The sequence below is a fragment of the Manis javanica genome, chromosome 8 (genome assembly GCF_040802235.1).
Source record: "Manis javanica isolate MJ-LG chromosome 8, MJ_LKY, whole genome shotgun sequence".
Lineage (NCBI taxonomy): Eukaryota > Metazoa > Chordata > Mammalia > Pholidota > Manidae > Manis > Manis javanica.
In genome coordinates, this window is record NC_133163.1 from 10,797,362 (window position 1) to 10,814,923 (window position 17,562).

Consider the following 17,562-nt stretch of genomic DNA (forward strand, 5'->3'; position numbering starts at 1 on the left):
TGTTATGAGTCATACCTGAGTTTTCTCTGCCACTTACTATCCGTGAGATTCGAAAAGAGTTACTTAACCCTTCTACCCCTCATTCAGCTTCTCTATCTTAAAATGGGAACACACAAAAGGTTATTGTGAGGACCCAATGGCATAATGCATGTGGGACACTCCTGAAACACTGCCCTGGAAACACAGTACCTATTTGACAAATTTTAGCTCTTGCCATTATTACTAGGTTAATTATAATGATACATTAATAAATCAAGTGCCAATGTGGATAAGCAGATCAGAATTTTGGAGGTTCTAGTCTTTGTTCTCCCACTAATTCACTCTGTGTCCTTTGACATGTCACATTATCTCTGAGACTGGGTTTCTTCAACTATAAAATAAAGGTACCAAACAAGATAAAATATACAACTCTCTCCAGGTCTCATACTGTGTGTTCCTATGTGAATGTCCTAATTTGTGGTGCTTCATTTCAGTAGCAGATTTATCTTCTCATGTTTCACTCTGATTTATTTTACAAGTCATACGATCTCTCTTAGCATCGGGCCTCTAATGACAAGCACTTCCAGCCCAGGAGCCAGCTAAATGGTGTAAGATAAACCAGCCTCGATAAAAAAAACCTGTCACAGAAAACAATTATACAATAACTGAATCTCTCAGAAGTGATACCAACACACGGATAAAGACTGAAAAGAAAGCATCAACAAATACAAACAATAGGTGTGTTCTGGGACAACAGGTGTGGTTCTGGGGTGTTATACCCCATTTAAAAATTTCTACTGTTAGTAGCAGCATTGTATGTGCATATGTGACAATATTCAATGATTCAGTGGAGCAGAGCAGGGCACAGTCCACAGAGCAGTTAACACACATCTGAGGGTTTCACCTGCAGTGCTGGCCTCTTTATGGTGTCAAGCAGGAGACCAGCCCTGGTGGCCACTGCTGGGTTGACATCCTCCACAGCTGTCAGAAAGCAGCAGAAGGCATGTGCCAGGGAATACTTCAGTAGATGGTTTTTGGTCACTGAGTGAATATCCAGAAATCTACAAATTACAGCAACTTTTTCCACTGCAATGTAAAAGGCAGAGGACAAAAAAAAATGAGACTTATTTTAGAGACAGTCTGAGAACTGAATCCACAGAGACTAAGTTAATTTTGGACCCCTTCCACACTAATTTTAAATGCCAAAAGGAAATTCTAATGTCACCTTCACAAGTGTTCTGTTTCATCTGTGCAGCAGAAAGTGTTTTTACTCAGGGTAGTACTTTTCTCCCAGGCAGCCTTAATTTAGCTCTGAGTTGTTTTCTTTCTTAATGGTCTTTTCCATTGTTTAACATCCAGCTGCATTTCAAACTATTCAAAATGCCTACAAGCTCATTTCTTTGTCGAGACCATAGGGGTTCTACAAACCACATAGGGTGCTGGGAGGTGCCTACTAGGCCAGGCTCTGCGCTCTAGATCCCCTACTCCACTCTTAGTATGTCATGATATAAAATAACAATCAAACAGACTTCCTGGGACTATAGAAGCCACATATTTCTTCCACAAAATAGGTGCATGTCTACTTGATAGATTTTTAATTACTCAGCAAATCTGTGCTAAACAATTCCAGCCACTCTTAAAACATAGTTCTATTAAAAGTTAGTCTGTGAAGCCATATAGTGCCATGGAAATAAAAACATCTTAGTGCTTTGTTTAAGCTGTTCCAAGCAATCTAGAATATTCTTTTTATTTCTGTTTACTGACATTCTACCTGTTCTGTAAAGTCCACTCTGACCTCCTAGAGTGGCCTTTTCATCCCACAAACTCCTGCAAAAATACTGTTCATTTACATATGACATTTGTGTGCTCACACATAACTATATGACATATCTTCTCTGTGATCTTGACCACATTTATACCTTTATAGTTTCTTTACCTCTTACATGTTTATAGTTGTTCTCATCAATTAAATTAGTAGCTTCTCAAGAGCAGGAATCTGCTCTTATACTTTTTTTACTGGTCCCTTAGTGCATAGTACATATAGTATTTATTCAATAAATTTACTGATTCACTTATTTTTATAATATGTATTAAGTATATATGTATGTGTATATATATAATAACTAAGAAACTATCCCAGGTACTTGGAGGAAGATGGAAGTAAATGGAAAAATGAATTGTTATGGACTCAATGTTTGTATCCCTTCCAAATCCATCTGTTGAAGCCCTAACCTCAGTGCGATGGTATTTGGAGGTGGGGCCTTTGGGAGGTAATTAGGTTCAAATGAAGCCATGAGGGTGCGGTTCCCGTGATGGGGATGGTATACTTATCAGAGGAGGGAGAACAGAGCTCTCGGTCTCTCTGCCAGGTGGGGACACAGTGAGAAGGCAGTCCTCCACAAACTAGGAAGAAAGCCCTCACCAGGAAACATACCAGCCGGCACCTTGATCTTGGACTTCCAGCTTCCAGAACTGTGAGAAATAAATTTCTGTTGTTTAAGCCACCAGAGTATTGTACTCTGTTTTGGCAGCCCAAGCAGACTGATAAATGTATCATTCTCAGTTTGACTTCAAAGTCAAGTTGACTAAGAGGTAAGACATGTATGACTATAATGGAAATGTAATATAAAAAGCTATAAATGCCGCTGAGGAGGTTTAAGTAAAACACTGTAAGAGATCAGGGGATAAAGAAATGACTTTTCACCAAGGGAACCTAGAAGGTGGAACTCAATGGTGGCATTTGAAGGTAGATCAAAGGGAGGTGTCACTTGAATGGGACACCGAAGGGAAAAGGATTTCAGGTGGAGAGCACAGAATAGCCAAGACATGGATGAGATGGATGAGGTGAAGCAGGAAGCAGTGGGGAGATGGCAACAGTACGTACAGAGAGGAGAGTGGGAAATGAGGCTGCAAACACTTGCAGTTAGACCCTGGGAGGCCTGACTGTCAGTTTAAGGAGTCTGAACTTTATTTTTCAGGCACTGAAACCCACTAAAAATTTTTTAGTAAAAAGTGACATAATCATAAAAAAAAAAGTGACATAAGCAGAGCTGTGATTGACAAGATTGATCGGGCAACAATACAATCCTTAAACTGGTGCGAAAGAGCATAGTTAGATATCTATCCTTTTTCTTGTGGTTAAATGCCTGCAAAATGCTGCCAACATCATGTAGTTTTTTTCCTAGAAAATTTTACCTTAATCTGATTTCCTATATCATGTTTTCATATAAACCAGCCATTTGGAATTCATGGGGCATTAAAAGGCAAGAACTCTTTGAGGTGGCCAGATATTAGGGAACTGAATTTTAAAGTATTATAGTTAACTCACCAGAGGGAACTTCTATTTCTCTGCCAAATGTTTGAGACACTGTAACATACAGAACCATTCTGGTAAGTCACACTGTGGCATGCAGACCTTGCTGGATGAGCCCAGAGACTGGAGCAACAGTGAAGCCAGCAGACGTGAGGCTAAGAGAAGACATCCAGGTGCCCTCCTCATCATATTCTTATAAGAACTTGCCACTCTAAGCACTAGGAAATTAAACCTATCACTGCACTAGACTGATCTCTGATGCTTCAGTGGCAAGGGTATAACAGCAGAGATTCTCAGATTTCATTGAATTACCTGGAGAACTTATTAAAAATGTAGATTCCTGGCCTCCCTTCCAGAGATTCTGATTCAGTAGGTCTAGGATGAGGCCCGATAATATGCATTTTAACAAACATTCCCAGTTACTTGGATGCAAGTAACCTATTACGTTGACTATTAATTAATCATTCATGCCAGGATGCATGAGAGTAAACAAGGATACAATTAATAAATATACCTGGACAACAGACATAAACTGGGGCTATCCTTGGCAAGCCTCGATAAGGTCCCCCTAAGGACCAGCCTGCAAGATACCATTCTAGAGGAATGTCAGCTGGTAGAACCACCGAAGCCCACTAGCAAGCAAAACAATGCCTGGACATCTGGTTTACCTTATGACCCAGAGAGTTTTTAAGCTAATACAGAGGTACCTGCTTCAAACCTCATCTTCCAGTCTTTGCTGTTGAAATTGCCGTTTATGATTGTCCAGAAGATGTCAGCACCATGAGGAAGTGACAGAGCATGGAGAAGGAGAGGAACTGCCAGTGAAGATAGCTGGGAGAACTCGGACTTGACAACTCTCCACAGGCTGAGGAATCCAGGAGAGGCAACGTGGTTACAGTCATGATAACCTTTCTAGAAAAAAAGCGCTATTATCTTAATTTATGGGAAGTATAGTCAACAGGTGGCTGGTAAGGATGCTTCTGGTGAAATTACACCATCCACAAGACTATAATCCTCTGGTAAACTTTTTTTATGCTCTGTTCTATTAATTTTTTTAAGAAATTGCTTTTATGTAACAGTGTGGAAAAACACCACTTAACATTACACTTTTCACATAAAAATTAGAAATTATACTTTATAAGTTTAGGTATATAAGGGAACAATGTTAAATAACATACAAAACTGATATCAGTCATGTTAAGATGATAGGGTGATTAGTGATTTTTAAATTTTTCTTACAGTGAACATCTGGGCAGTTGTGTTTGTTTTCAGCTTTTCCCTTTTATTCTAGCAAAGAGCAACTCTTTTTCTATTAAGAACAACCTCTCCACCAACTGGCAAGGCTATCAATCAAGGTCCCCCACCTTCCCGAGCATAAGAGTGCACACAAACCCAAGGCTCATATAAATACTCTAATACTATAGGTAGAGTGGTTAGTCCAGGAGTGGGCACATGACCCAAGCATGGGAATGCCAGAATCCTTTTCTCCAGGTACTGATACGAACTCTGGAAGAGAGTGGATCTCTCTCCTCCTAAAATCTCAGGAATGAAGTGCAATGTTAGTCTAGAGCTGCTAGTAACACTCCCGCCTCACAGAGACAGCCTGCTGAGAAGCCAACACAGATGGAACTAGGCTAAGTGATGTGGAGGGAGGGAGTTAGGGGAAAGGGGAGAGGGAGAGAGAGAGAGAGAGATCCCTAGAAGCATCTTGCGAGGATGAGCCATGCCTAAAACCAGACCACTAGTGGTCAGCAATGTACCTTAGCAAGTTTAGCTATGTCCCATTAATTTCTACCACAATAAGTCTGAATTATATATTTGTAGTAATATATAATTGGTTTCAGAAATCTTGTTCAGTTATTTAAAGTATGCCTTTTGTTTTTGTTGTTGTTTTGTTTTGTCTATTTGGCTCCAGAATTAGTATCAGGATTTTTGTGACACACAAAATAATTGTGACTTTAAAAAACTCATCATGCACCACTAAGATGGGAGGAGTAATATACATTATCTCCATATGTATCTACATATTTTACAGAGAACATAATGAGGTACAAGTCAGCAGTGTTTTGGAGCATACTTAGAGCTATGAAATGAAAAGGAGCAATTTTCAAACACTCTATGCTCCATCTGAGTAATGGAAACCAGACAAGCATGGATCTCATGCCAACCCTGCCATTAACTAGCTTTGTAACTTAATTACGTGTAATTTCTTAACTTCTGTGAACTTGCATTTCCTCCCAATACTTGTGGTATTAAATGAGATGATGCACAATGCTAAACACATAGTAGGCATTCAGAAACCTCAAGCTACTGTTGTGGTCATGAGGCCAAAGATGATGTTCCCAGAACATAACACTAGGCCCCGCGAGTAAGGCACAGGAAAAACAAGACAGCACTGTGCCCTCATGGGACTTTGAGTTGAAAGAAGGCAAACCATATACAGCATTGCTAGAAAACCATTTCAGTGACAGAAACCCTGGATTTGGCCAGTCCCATTTGGCTTTCCCAGCAATCTAAGGCATCTTTGTTTGAAAAAAGGAAGAGTGTCTTTTCCCCAGATCTCTTCATTGTCCATTATGGCTTTTACGTCAGCGTGGTACTTTGAGGACAAAACCTGGGCTAAGTAGCCCAAAGGCCAACGCAGAGATGTCATGGTCACAATAATCCATTTGGCCCAGGTACGTATGGCCTGTGCATGGGTTGCTTTAACAACAGAAGTTGGCCCACTTTGTAGCCCCACTCTCACAGAGTGGACAGAGCTTCTGCCCAACTCCTGTCCCCTCATCGCTTTTGTCTAGTCTTGCTGCTTGTCTCCTCCGTCCCACCGCTCGTTTCAGATCAGTCCTACTCTTTCGCACACCCAAGCACCCGTGTCTACATCTTCCACCAGCAACTTCCGTTCCACCTGTACAGTCCCCACTTTATTCAAAGGAAGCTTTTTGAGATCCTTCGCCTTTCCCACGGTATGATTCTGTACTGGGTTGAATGGTGTCCCCACCCAGAGGTATTCATGTCCACCTGGAACCTCGGAATGTGACCTTATTTGGAAATAGGGTCTTTGTTTCTTGTTGACTCCCTGCTGCTTTCCTCACGTGGGCTGTTTCATACCTTTCCCATGTTCCTCAAGCTCCCAACCCAATCTCTATCCTTGTCCCTCTCAGGAGAAGACATCAATACCTACTCTTCTTATGGTTTCAGTCACCTGTTATAACCCCTTGACACTTCACTTCTCTTTTCCACACAATGTGTCTCCCGTCAAAGGCAAGAACATCCCTCTCTTTTCCACCCACCCCTCGTTTCATTGCATCCTCTGGTCTTCCAGAATCTGGCTCCACCAACTAACTTTCCTCTAGTCTTTTCCACTGACCAAAAATATGCTCATCATCTTTATCCTAAAAATCCTTGACTGCCACTCCTTTTCCACTCTAAGTACCTGATCTTCCCCATCCTTTTCTAACAGACTTTTCAGAAGAAGGTTCTGTGTTATATCTGTATGTTCCCAAAGCCCTTGCAACATACTCTTTGCCCTTAATGTGGGTGTTTCCCAAGGATTTCTTTTCTCCATACGCTTGCCGTTAAAGTACAACTCTGCCCCTGTTCATTGTTTTAAGATCTCCCACAGGTCTCCAAACATCATTAAGTAAAGTTTCTATCTCCGAGGCCCTTCACACTTCGGTCCCAACCTACTTCCCAACTCATTTTCCATTCCCCTAAGACCCATGCAGCAAAAAAGAAAACCTTGGTATCACCTAAGTATGCCCTATCATTTCTTGTCTCTTCCTTCCAACTCTGCCATTTGTTAACTCTGGGCATTTCTACTTTCCACAAAATGTCCTGCCCACCTCAAATCTCTACCTGTCAAGTGTCATCATTATCTCAGGGCCCATTCAAACAGTACCTGCTTTGGAGCCCTTCTCTAATCATCCAAGAAATGACCTCTGCCACCTCTGAACTATACAAGGTAGTCATCCCATGACACATCCCTTGGGTTGAGAGTGACTCATATATTCACAGGGAGATCATGTATCTTAGTTTATCCAAGATTTTAGTCCACTTTGCACTTACTGTTTTGAGGTTACTTATAAAGATCACCGATTCTTCACTCTCAAAAGTAGACCACAGTTGTGTGGTCACCTTCTCTATACATAGTATTCACCCCCTTCCAAACTAGATTGTAAAGTCCCAAAGTACCTAGAATAATAACATATATAGTAAGCCCTCAATAATATTTATTGAATGAATGAATAAATAAAAAGACAAAATGAGTGAAGACAGATAGAGCCTCAACTTGGTTTTATCCCAAAATAACATGAATCAACCTTTTCTTTTTTTTATCACCTCATTCTCTTTCATAAAAAATGAGGGCAATATTCTTCTGACTCATTTTCAGGAAGATTGTAACAGTTATTTTAAGATTCCTAATAAGAAAAACACTACATAATCCAAGGAAATATTTTATTATTTTCCTCAAAATGCTTCAGCAGTCTCTAAAAAATACCTTACCAGAGAATATAAGGAGAGATTTTGGATGGCTACTAGCAGCTCTATTTCAAGTAAGAAATTGAGTAAGTCTATTCAGTCCCACTAGGTAAGTATTAACTAAGCACCTGTTGACATTCTTCTAGGGTGCACTGTCTTCCTAAGCCATCTAACAACTGGAGGGCATAAAATCATCTTTATTTTGCCTTTTCTATTCTACAGCATTTAACAAAGAAAATTATTATTTCGCCTCTTGACATACTTAAAAATGAGACTCAATAAAAGAAACAAAAGCAGTTTCCATTGGCAATTAGGCTGTCCTGGCTAAGAGAAAAAAAACCAAATAAGTTGGTAAGTCTTACCTAACTTTGATTTAAAGCCTAAAATAAAAATGAAAAAATCATAATCTCTTAGGAGACATACCTTGCAATCAACATATGATCCTGAATATAGGCTAAAAATTGAGGATGATCTTTTCTAGCAATGTATAAACACTCTCCATGTAGACAGAGAATCTTCAGGCAATTGAGCATATTAAAAAGAATGTCTGGCTCTTCAAACTTGGCCATTTCCTATGCAAAGAACCACACAGTTACTGATTGATCGGAAATAGCAATGGCACCAATCAAATATTCAAATATTTTAAAAAATATACCTGGAAAATGGTGTATATTAGTCTCAAAGTTACTGGAAGCTGTTGATAGCAAAACTTCCTTTCCGTATCATTCTTTATTGCTGTGGAGAATTAATTACACAAAGGTTAGCCTGACTCCTCCTTTCTCCACCATCCATGCACTGAACAAGCCCATAAAACCAAGAGGAGAAAAAATAGACAGAGGTTATATTTAAAAAGTGTTTATGTAACATATTCATTTGCTCTCCAGGTAGAATATATCCCTTTTATGATGCAAGTGCAGGAAACCTTCTAGACCCTGGATTCTCAGCTTCCATTTTCCACTGGGAGCCCATCATATATTTAGATGTCCAGCTCCCTGAAGCAACCCCACCCCAGTTCTTGGCTCCCAGGGGCAGCTAATTCTGCTGCTACCAGGAGGGGCCTGGGGCCTGGCTAAGCACATCTTCCTAACTGAAAAGGAGATAAGCAGGTATTAAAGGGAGGTATTCAGGTTGCAGAAGCACCTAAGGAGGGATTTATCTCACAGGCTCACACAACAAGGGAGTGTTCAGAAGAGGTTGAGCATATTCTAATCAGAACAGCTACTCATGGTTTTATCTTCTGGTGATAAAGGAACTCTAAAACCTTTGCCCCTATGGTAGAGGGTGACAGTACAGTGTATGTGAGGCATGCTAGAGAACAGAATTCACAAGTTAACCAGATTTAGACACTAGTGTAAAATGTTTTCACATCACCATTGTAAGTGTGGCAATTCCTAGGATCAGAGACAAGGAGAGTGAAACTCTCTTGGCACATACACTAAACAGTTTATTAGGAATCTTCCACTCTGGTGTATTTAAATACTTGTTATCAGCACTCAACTCTATTTTGCCTAGTGTTAAGGTTTTTAAAGTATTTTTAGTGGAGGACATATCTGACTGCTTTTAGAAATAGGCTCCAGGCCACAAAATGCAGAAAGAGGAAATACTCTAAAAGTAAGGAGAAATCACTGAGCCTGTGTCAAGAGCACCCATTTGTTCTGCCAGAGGAGCTCAAGACCACCACCTGAAGACCCACAAAGCAGAAGAAGGGATGCTGAGCAGCAGGGAAGGATGGTCCTGGAGGAAAATTAATGGAGGCTTCCCTGAGGAGACCATTTATAACCACGTTCTGTAAGATAGCAGAGAGTGGGACAGCCCAGAAGCTGTGACAGGAGCCTGAAGTAGCATTTGACCGAGAAGAACAGAGCAAATGTTTACGTAAATGGAATCTACAGCAATTAAGCAAGGAAAAGAGTAATTTATAAAAAGAAATTGGTTAATTTTAACCATTGTTCAAATAAAATATTACATATAAGTAAAAGTGGCAGTTAATTGTTTGTGTGCATATAAAAAGTACAGGTTATTGGATCCTTAACTCCTTTAGGCATTAATGCCCGATAGAAACACAGCCCAGGGCCTGGGCCTCAGCAAGTAATTAATTCTAAGTAAGCCAGGAGACCTGGGTACTAATCTCAACCTGTCACTAGCTAGCTGTACAGTATTTGGGTTTCCAATTCCCAGACCCTCAACCCAGATGTACCCAGAATGGGGGGTAGGCGGGTACAGCTCATTCATTTTGTTTGTGTTTCAACTCCTCAGACTATCCTGGTACTCTATTACCATTCTAGCAGCTACTTAAGCATAAAGCATAAATTAGGAATGAGTAATACAAGCTATGCACCCATGAGCAAGTTGTTTAACCCATCTGAGATACATGTTCCTCCTTTGCAAAGGAGAAGGCTAAACTACATCAGCAGGTTTCTAACTTCTTTTCTATGGGACACTTTTTTAAATGAAAATCTTACTTAGGATTCTAACATCTGAAAGAGAGCAAGTCAGAGCACCCTGGTTGAAGCAGGGTAGCTGTTTGAGTCTTTACCGTTTGCCCACATCTTTGCACCAATTGCCACCCCAGTGAGGGAAGGTCCTCAGAAAGCGACACAGGGCCTGTACAACTCTAAGTACCCTGGAAACCAGTGAAGTAGGTCATCTCAGGTATTCCTTCAAATTCTAAGTTTTAATGATTCCAAATCATGTGGGCCAAGCTATTCATACTCAACTGCCCACTTATACAATCCATGCAGAAGCAGTGAGGTCCAACCAAGCATTTTGTAGTAATGACGTCATTACCTTGCTCTGAATGACACCCAGGAGCTACAGTGAACCCCACACAACAGTCACTTAACAGTATTTGCTGTTCACTGAAGGAACAATGGAAAGCCCATGCTTTCCAAACTTTGGTTCTAGGGGTAGGCCTCCAAGGCACCAGCTATTCTAACAGTTCAGGACAATGGAAGCAGGAAGATAAAGAGCTACTCAGGTTTGCTCCAGGTCCAGTACAAATTCCCAGAGTGTCATAGGGCCGATCTAGAAATCAGGCTCTCCCAGAGGCACGTGCAGTTACATCCTAAATCCCTGAAACTCCTTCAGAGTGTAAAGAACTAGAGCGTGATTCTGGCCTGCCTGCCGTCTTGCTGTCCCCAGTTAGCCCCCACACAGCCTTTAAGCAAACCAAAAACAGGCCATCCTTCCTCCCAGCTCTGAGCCAGGCCAACCAGCCTTAGAGCATAAACCGTGCAGCTATACACGTAGCCTGTCCAGAGAGCTGGTCAAGCCTCCTGGGCACAATCTGCATGAGCTCAAGTTCCATTACCTCCATCCCAAAACACTCTTGCTATGGCCAAATGCCCTAATTGGCTGTTGTGTCTCAGCACCCTCCACTTCAGCTGCTCGGCCCTGGTTCATAGCTACTTGTCCACAGAGAACACGATACACTGTAAGTGGGAATTAATGCTTCCCACCCTAAAAGATGGGGTTTGGCAGATAAAACCAGCTCTAGCTGCCAGAAGGATGCCTGGTGACCTCTCTTCCACTAGAAGCATATCCTGGATCTGCTCACTTCATAATCTGGGGGGATATGGTTCATTTGCACAAGTCTACACTGAGGAAGCCAAGCCTGAACTTGCCTGAGTCTACAGCAACCTCTGAAACTGTAACCAGGGTTCCGACCATTCGGCCTGTGCAGAGCGGGATGTGCACACTGTTCGCCCCCAGGAGCCGAAGTTCACCTACCAGCATGTTCCGTGGGCTCAGTGCGGTGGCCTGGGTTCTCCCCGTGCTTGGCTGCTGGATTCTCTTCCTCCTCACCTTCAGGGCCTATAATAAACTCTGGTCTGGAAGAAAGGAGGCTATCTTCAAGGCTGTCTGTGGGCTCCTGAAACAAATGTGACAAGCAGCCAGATGAGCAGCCCTTTGGGGATGTAAAAAACGGTTCTGCTGAGTTCGACAGAGATCGACTGAGTGCCTGCTGCGTTCAGCCCCTTGAGGCAAAGCTCCTGCCTCAGAAGAGCCTTGAGCTTATTTCCATAATGGCTTAAGGAAATTTGGATCAGTAATTTCTGAAACATTTTTCATTCCCTCGAAATAAATATGGAAGAAAATCTCAAAAACATTGTTAAATTTTCCTAGGCCTCCTTTCCCGTCTCTGCTTTAAGCCATGGGATCATGTCTCACTCACCAACTGATTCCAATTCATGCACACTTTGTTCCATAATGGAATTTAAGCAGTAGGGAATAATAGGGGGTGTGCAGGAATATATTAAGATGCAAACACTGGCTGTCCAGGGAAGTCAACTCCTGGGAGCAAGAAGTGCTGGAACACGTGAGTTAAGGAGAGCTAGGCATGGGAGCCCAACGTTCATTGGCAGGTGAACAGATAAACAGAATGTGGTGTGTCCACACATGGAGGATTATTCAGACTTAAAAAGGAAAGAAAGTCTGACACACACAACAACGTGGACGAACCTTTAGGACACTACGCTAAGTGACATAAGCCAGACACAGAAGGACAAATACTGCTGAGAGCCCACTTACATAAGGTATCTACAGCGGTCAAACTCATAGAAACAGAAAGTAGAATGGCGGCTGCCAGGGGATAAGGGGTGTGGGGAATGGGGAAGTTAGTGTTTAATGGGGACAGAGTTTCAGTTTTGCAAGATGAAAAAGTTCTGGAGATTGATTTCACAACAATGTGAATGTACTTAACACTATACATTTGTATGTATATAAAACTAGCTGCAAAAATGGGTGAAAACGAGAAGACGGCAGAGAGCAGACAGTAGCTAGGGCTACCATTCAGAATATCCACCTCTAGTCAGCCTCCCATATCAGCTTTTCTCTCTCTTTCAAGTTCCACCTTTAAATATCCTCTTTTAAAAGCATCTTCTTTCATTTAACACTTTAACCAGTAAGCATTTTTTGAAGAATTATTTGAGAACCAGCTCAAAGAAAGGAGACAAGGATTGATGGGGAGCAAGGACACCAAGAAGAAAGACAGGAGGATTCAAAAGGGTCGCTGGCAGGGCCCTGAAGAACACTTTGCCAGCTTTAGAGTTTTGCTAGGTCACCCACGAACAAGACACTGATCAAATTACATATATACTGAGTTTCATAAAATTCAGTACAGTGACAAGTTTCCTGCATACTGACTCCTCTGCATGCACCCAGTAACCCACATTTCTGGTATCATCCTCCAAGGTGGCGGGGATGGTGCTACCTGGCTTGCATACTAGCCCGAGCCTCTGCTACCCACCTCCTGCCCTCCCCCGGTCCCAGGAAAACAAGAGCCAAGGTGGCTGGTGCACACCGTGGAGACCACACGTCTAAGACAAAGCCCTCCTGCCCACTGCATCCCTCCCACAAAATGCACTCCTTTAGCTTCACCTCCAAATTTGTTATTGTAAGCACACGACAAATGTTACCAGCATCGTGCACATGGGTAATTGTTTCGATGGCTCAGTTTCTTCACCTTTATGCATACTCCTCCCCGTTTCATGGGACACAATGAAAACTGACACAATACAGAAAGCCTGCTGGGGATAGGGCAGGGGCTCAGGACACTCACCTCCACCCTCTTCACCCTCTCATTCTCTTTCTGAAAACAAAGTCTGAGCTTCATGTAGCCACATCCTCAGCTGATTTTGTCCTTAAGCCAGAGATGACTGTACTCCATGCTTACTACTGTGCCCAGGAACACAAGGGACTCCTAATTTTAGACTCCCCTGGGCATATTTCAGTCTTTTGTTCATCCTGTCTTCTCTGGACATGATCAGCTATTCCTTCCTTTTCTAAACTCTCTCTTATCTTGGTTGTGGAGTTGCTGCTCCTTCAGTTTTTCTCATGTCTGGTCTTTTCTCAAATATTTCTGGTCTTACTTCCCTGTTTTTCCTCTGAGGAGTTGGTGCTTCCCAGAATTCTGCTTTTTTCCTTTCTCATTTAGCCCTTTACCTTCCCATTCCACACATCCCACCACAACATGCTGGTCACTCCACACGTCTATCTACTTCTGAGCTTTCTCTTAAGAACCAGGTCCACAAAGTCTAAATGTGACTCATCATATCCCACTCCTGCCCCAAAATATCACTTCTCCGACCGCAGTAACAGTCTTCTGTAAATGGCAACGTCATCAGCTCCCAAGCCAGAAAACACAGATTTGGCCTCAGCCTTCCAGACCTACGTGCCAACTGCACACCAAGTGCTGGTGAGTCTCTCTCCGCAGAATCTGTCAGGTCCTGTGTCCCCTTCATCAACACTCCACTGCTTCGGCTCAGGCCCCCCGATTTTCCTGCCTGGCAACCACATTAGCCTTCTGATTAGATTCCTGTCCCAGTGTCCAAATCCTCCAATCTTTCTCCTCCACTGGCTGAATGAGTTTCTCAAATTCATCAAACTGTATCACCCCTTCGATTGAAATCCTTCAGGATTCCCCCATTATTGCCACGACAAAGATCCAAACTTCTCAGTTTGGCAGACAGAGGCCTTAAAAAAAATGTGAACATAAAACCGGGCTATCTTTCTCCCCTCCTTCTCACCGCTCTAGTGACACTGAACCACGTGTGGTTTCCTGAGCGTATCATTCCCTCCCTTTCCTCTGTATCATTTAAATAGAGAGTTTTCTGGGTCTCAAAAGTCCTTCTCTCCTACCGCCTTCACTCCATTAACTTCACTCCTCCTTCATATATGAGCTCAGGAGTCATCTCCTCAGGGAAGACCTCCGGGTGGCCGTCCCACCTCCAAGCCCATTTTTTGTCCCTTCTCTGTGCCCCCACAGCTGCCTTGGTCAACCTCCCACCGTGCCCAGCACTTGGTTTATGGTTTTCCTTTACTTAAACGTCTTCCTAACTAGACTCTAAGCTCTCGATTTTAATTTGTTTTCACATCATCTATTACTGTGACTGTTTTATGCTAAGTTCCCAATAATAATGTTAAGGACATACGACAAGGATGTTATTCTGTGACAGGTATGGACTAATGAGGTAAGTGGGCTGAAAAGCGTTTAAAAATTGAAGACACAATTCACTGAATGTATGCTTATACCACAGAACAATTTTTTTAAAAGTCACTTCCTACTTAAATAAACATCAGGGGAAAAGAAGAAAAAAAAACAAAAGATGGCAAACACTGGCTCAAATCATTCAAGTTCAGCTCCCTATGATGGTGCGATGGTATTTTGGTGATGTATTTGACTTAGAAAATAGGCTAAACAGAGAGGGATGTATGGAGTAGTTCATCGATGGCATATATTAGGTCCCTATTTAAACAATTTTCTTGGAAAACAGAGAATGAAATGAAAGTCTTACTGGTTGTTGATGAAATCAATGGTGGTTTTATAAACTGAGGTTATCTAGGAATTCTCAGTGGCCATTACCAATCTACTTACTCCATACTTGATATGTATATTTTGTAGTATTCACTGTTATATAAACTTTGTAATATAACTTTGTGATAAAAGTTATTTCAAGGATGCCAGTAATGCTTTGTATTTATGAAAACTGTGTGAATGGATGTGCTAGAACCCCAACTCGAGACTCGAGAATTCTGTATGATGTAACTCCATCTCACAGCTCTTTCCAGGAGCCTGAGTTGGTGGAAAGAACCGAAAAACTTTCTTTTAACACAGTCTCATGTATAACCCAGCATGGAACATAAGATAATATGAGAGAAGACTCCATTCCACAGCAAGTGAAGGCTATTCCTAATGGACATAGGTTATTTCATTTCTTCAACTGCTTACCACCAGCCGGCTTTCTTCTTTGGGAGCCAGTCTCTCCAGAAGTTCACAAGCAAGCTGATAGCAGAGAATACTAGACTGACATAAGTTACACTCAATTGCTTTTTCTTCCTTCTGGCAGGTGTGAGAGCCCCCCCAGGGGGCTTGGAAGACATTGTTTATAATGGAAATAATGTCCTTTGATAAGCTGTGCTCTAAACCCATGGCGATCCCATCATCTTGTAACTCCATCTGAAAAAGAAGAAAAAAAAAAGAAAAGAAAAGAAGAAGAAGGAGTTTGGTCCTTTTGTCCAATATTCCATTGGCCCACTAACTGGGGACAATTTTCACTAACTGACAACAATATCATCTAAAGATGATAAGGCTTTATAGACCATAAATAACAACTGTTTTCCATGAATTCTTCTAAAAAAGAAATATAAACACAAGACAGCAGTTATTTTTAAAATCATGTAGAACATTAAAAAGAGTTGTTTTTTAAACTTATCAGTTTGTGAGATTTTATACATTTTAAAAATGCTTCTCCTCACCTAGTGTCCAGATTTAGTTTCTAAATACCATTATCCACTAAAAGGAACCAGGACTCCGTGGAGAAATGGCTGATTTCAGGATTGGGGCTAGGAAAATATAAAATGAGCCTGGAACATCTTGTCATGCCAGAAATTAAGAAAGTGTTTAAAGAATATTGAGAACATATCAAAAGAACTCAGGAACCAGCTTGAAGGGACTCCCAGGGGCCAAATACGGGACACATGAACATCAAAATAAATAATCATAGTAACAGATTTTTTTTAAATATGGAATGCTTCATGAATTTGGGTGTCATTCTTGCACAGGGGCCGTGCTAATCTTCTGTGTGTCATTCCAATTTTTAGTATAGGCGCTTCTGAAGTGAGCACTCATAGTAACAGGTTTTAACCTACTGAATAAAGTAAGAATCCATGACTACATGCAGGTATAAGTTAGATAAGCAAATAAATATGTAAAGGAGAGAGAAGGAAAAACTGTCCCTTTGATAGAATGCCAGCTAATAAATTCAAAGAAATGATGGAATTAGAAAATTACCATTTGGTAACCATCACAGTAGTAATTGACTCAGGCATGAATCATCCATAGATGCAAAAACTAGTAGGTGAAAGTCTGCTGAGAAACAGGAAATCACACAGTCTGAAAGTATCCCTCTGCAAGTTACTTATTAGTTGCAAAGGAGAAAATAGTAATTTTGGAGTAGAGAAATCTGGCAGAAATCACCTTAATCAAGTTATCATCACCAGAAAGGGGACATTATCACTTTTTTTCCTCCTGATATGATGCCTTGGAAAGGACGTAACACCACATCTGTGATATTACTGCCAAAAATGCTTAACCCGAATTGATTCACAAGGAAACAGCAGACAAACTCAAATTGAAGGACATTCTACAAAATACTGGATTGTACTCTCCAACAACATTGAGAACATGAAAGATAAAAACTGAAGAACTGTCCTGGATTAAAGAAGACTAATGAGACAGGACAAATATTTGCAATGAAGGATGCTTGACTATATTCTGGATCAAAAACAATTTTTTTCTTTTGCAATAAAGATGATATGATTATATCAATTTAAAAATGAATAATCTCTGTAAGATCAGTAATAGATAACAGTATTATAACAATATTAATTTCCTGATTTTGATAACTGTATGTGGTTAACTAAGAGAAGGTCCTTATTTTTTAGAAAATAGCCTCTCAAGTGTTTAAGGAAAAAGAAATACGTTTGCAACTTACTCGTGTTTAAATATTCTACAATTCATTCATACGCATACGGACCAAGATAGACAGAAATATATGTGGTAAATGTAAATATCTGGAGAATTTGGGAGGAGAATATTTGGGAATTCTCTGTACTATACTTGCATTTTTCTGCAAGTCTGAAATTGCTTCAGAAGAAAAAGAAAAAATGTTCTCTTAACCAAAGCCTTTTAAACTTCTCTCTTAAAGTTACCTCAAAAGTTAATTAAGGAAATATATTAAAATAAGTCCCTCACTGTAGAGTTGTAACTTGCTCTTCCCAACAATTACAAG

The 17,562-nt window shown here is 41.1% G+C and overlaps 1 protein-coding gene and 1 non-coding gene across 10 annotated transcripts in view; both read right to left on the reverse strand.

The window, feature by feature from the left end:
- The window catches only part of UNC79 (unc-79 homolog, NALCN channel complex subunit), a 238,393-nt gene that overhangs the window by 91,890 nt on the left and 128,941 nt on the right, over nucleotides 1–17,562 (reverse strand). For all 9 annotated transcript variants that reach the window (XR_012133711.1, XM_073241936.1, XM_073241935.1 and 6 more), the window contains 6 exons: nucleotides 15,501–15,728; nucleotides 11,501–11,642; nucleotides 8,427–8,506; nucleotides 8,195–8,343; nucleotides 4,000–4,157; nucleotides 884–1,065 (listed from right to left, as the gene is read on the reverse strand). Coding sequence is in view for 8 of the 9 variants with exons in the window: in XM_073241936.1 (XP_073098037.1) it covers nucleotides 884–1,065; nucleotides 4,000–4,157; nucleotides 8,195–8,343; nucleotides 8,427–8,506; nucleotides 11,501–11,642; nucleotides 15,501–15,728 (939 nt within the window). In the remaining variant the exon portion in view is untranslated. The remainder of the gene's footprint in view (nucleotides 1–883; nucleotides 1,066–3,999; nucleotides 4,158–8,194; nucleotides 8,344–8,426; nucleotides 8,507–11,500; nucleotides 11,643–15,500; nucleotides 15,729–17,562) is intronic.
- Nucleotides 16,289–16,396, reverse strand: LOC118967222 (U6 spliceosomal RNA). Its single transcript, XR_005054113.2, has one exon. It is a non-coding gene; the product is annotated as a U6 spliceosomal RNA (small nuclear RNA).